The sequence below is a fragment of the Gossypium raimondii genome, chromosome 12 (genome assembly GCF_025698545.1).
Source record: "Gossypium raimondii isolate GPD5lz chromosome 12, ASM2569854v1, whole genome shotgun sequence".
In the NCBI taxonomy this organism is placed as follows: Eukaryota; Viridiplantae; Streptophyta; class Magnoliopsida; order Malvales; family Malvaceae; genus Gossypium; species Gossypium raimondii.
This window is the reverse complement of record NC_068576.1, coordinates 48,041,570-48,044,013: the sequence shown is the minus strand read 5'-3', so window position 1 is coordinate 48,044,013 and position 2,444 is coordinate 48,041,570. Positions and strand designations below refer to the sequence as shown.

General features: G+C 37.6%; 1 protein-coding gene across 1 annotated transcript; it reads right to left on the bottom strand.

Moving 5' to 3' along the window:
- Positions 1–972: 972 nt before the first annotated feature.
- On the bottom strand, positions 973–2,444 carry LOC105764631 (F-box/kelch-repeat protein At1g74510-like). Its single transcript, XM_012583281.2, has one exon. It carries the CDS (start codon positions 2,442–2,444, stop codon positions 1,194–1,196), a length of 1,251 nt encoding a protein of 416 aa, XP_012438735.1. The 3' UTR covers positions 973–1,193.

The window sequence follows — 2,444 nt, the reverse complement described above, 5'->3', positions numbered from 1 at the left end:
AATAGTTGAGTTTTCTTTGTTACCGTCAAAGAAGATAAGAGAAGAACAGAACTATGGAGAAGAAGAAGAAGAAGAAGAAATGGACGCTCCAACCTCTATACCTGCTTGCTATTGTGGTTGCGCACAATACATAAATAAACAAAAACGAAGCATGTCTTTTTTTGTCTATCACATATACAGAAAAACATTAAAAGATGGATAATATTTTTGCAAAAAAAAAAAACCATAATATCTGAACCCAAAATCCAGGTAAAGAACAAAAAAACTCATTACTTACGGTAATCCATGCCTGGACCCTCGATCGAATCGATCCTTTGTTCTTCTATTTTGAATAAAAAATTCAATCGATTGATGGAGCACACAATTTGGTTTCTACTGTTTCGATTCAACAAAGAAGATTATGAAAATAGATTATTTTTTCAATCAAAATGGAAACGAAAACTAAGAGAAAAATGAGACCAAGAGTTTTTTTTTTCCAGTTCAAGGTTAGAAAATTCAATTAATTAAAAAATTAATTAATTTACTTGACTGAACATCCACGTTGGCATTCAAAAATCATTTTAACTACCACACCGGACTGTTGTTTAGGAGGTAATAGATCTTAATGGCAGAGTGACCATTTCGTAACAAAACGATAACATAAGTGATTAAAATGTAACATTTCAAACATAAGTGACTAAAATGTAACATGAGGCAAACAAAAGTGACTATTTTGATCATTTATCCTAAATAATTAATTTACTACAAATTTTAAAAAAAATTATATATCATTATTAAATGGAAAAAAATCCCTTCCCCCCTTTTCTCTCTCTCTCTCATCCTTTTTATCTTTTTCTTTCCCTGGAGGAATAGAGTATGGAATGGGTAAACTGTTATAAATATGTGTGTGTTCAATAATTGATCGAGACTGATATTTGGTTGAAAGAAACTTGCTTAACATTGAAAACAGTCTAAAATGTAATGGGACTTTGTTATGGAACTATGCTTTGTTCTACATAACACAAACTTTAACAAACCCTGATGGCAACCACCCAACAAAAGGAACAAAAAAGAAAATGGAAGGAAAGTTACAAAATATAATAAAACTAAGAAGGTTCGAAATCTTCAACCCTCCTCTTATGGCTGTGTCTATGGGTTGTAGTAGAAAACGACTTTATGCAACAACATGGTGCCATCGAAACTAGATGCACATGTCAGCATCCCATGACGACACAGTTATACACAAAACTGCTAGAGGGCTTTCTGCCAACCAAGTTCCATTCTAGTGGACCCTCCTTCGGGACCCAAGAGTTGATCTCAACAAACCCTGCACCTAAAACCCTAGGTCCTCCAATAACCATTAGTTGATCTCCGCATGCCTTAAATGTTATCCCCCACCCATCCATTGAGGCAGTACGCTTAGGGAATCGCCCTACTATTACCCACAAGTTCTTCTCCTTGTCATATTTCTTCACTTGCTTCAATACATGATCAGCTACATATAACACATCATTCACAACTGCCAATAGAGGAGGTCCCTCGGCTATAAAAGGTTCTTTTGTTGATACAGCCCCCTCGTTTGTTGCAGGGTACATGTTAGGTATCTCACTCCAAGTCTTGGTCTTCAAATCATACACCTCTCCGGATGTTATTATCTTCAAATTCTCAACCCCAATGCCACCAATAACATAAAACTTCCCTTCCATCAACACCGCAGAACACATTCTTCTGGCCTTATTCATGCTTGGAATGGTCTCCCACTTGCCAGTTTCAGAATTATAAAGCTCGGCTGAACTCAAAATATTTCCACGCAAATCACAACCACCAGCTATAATTCCGATTTCACCCAGACTAGCAGATGCAAACAAGTACCTGGGTGTATGCATCCTCATCCCGGGTGTCCATGTGTGCGTCAAAATGCTATATTTATAAACAATAGGGTACATTATTTCTTTTCCAAAAATCAGAAGTTCGGTCCCAACAGCCAATGACTCATTATCAGAACACATGAAACAGTCATTGGCCCTAATTTTAGGCATATGCATCCATCGACGATGGGTTGGATCAAAAGCCTCCCACTCCAGAAGGTTGCAGGAGAAGTAAACCCAATGTTGAACAATTCCCTTTTGTCGCATCAACTTGTACAGCTCACCACTCCGTATAAGAGAGTGGAAACTCGTATTCAAAGTTGCAATGATGCCATAATCAGACCTTGAGCAACAAAGGAGACAGTTAATCGAGATGTCTCGCCCAAGCTGGTGGATCAGTAAACTTGATTCTGAATTGTCCGAAGCATAGCGGTGGTTTTCTCGTTGGCCAATTTGGGCAAGCCACATATCCTCTCTTTTTTCCTTCTTCTCGTCACCTTTGAGTACTTTGACACCCCTTTTCGCCATAAGATCTTCTATCTTCTTACTAATTCTAGCTTTGTGAGAGCACCAGAAACCTTCCCTTTTGTTCTTCAT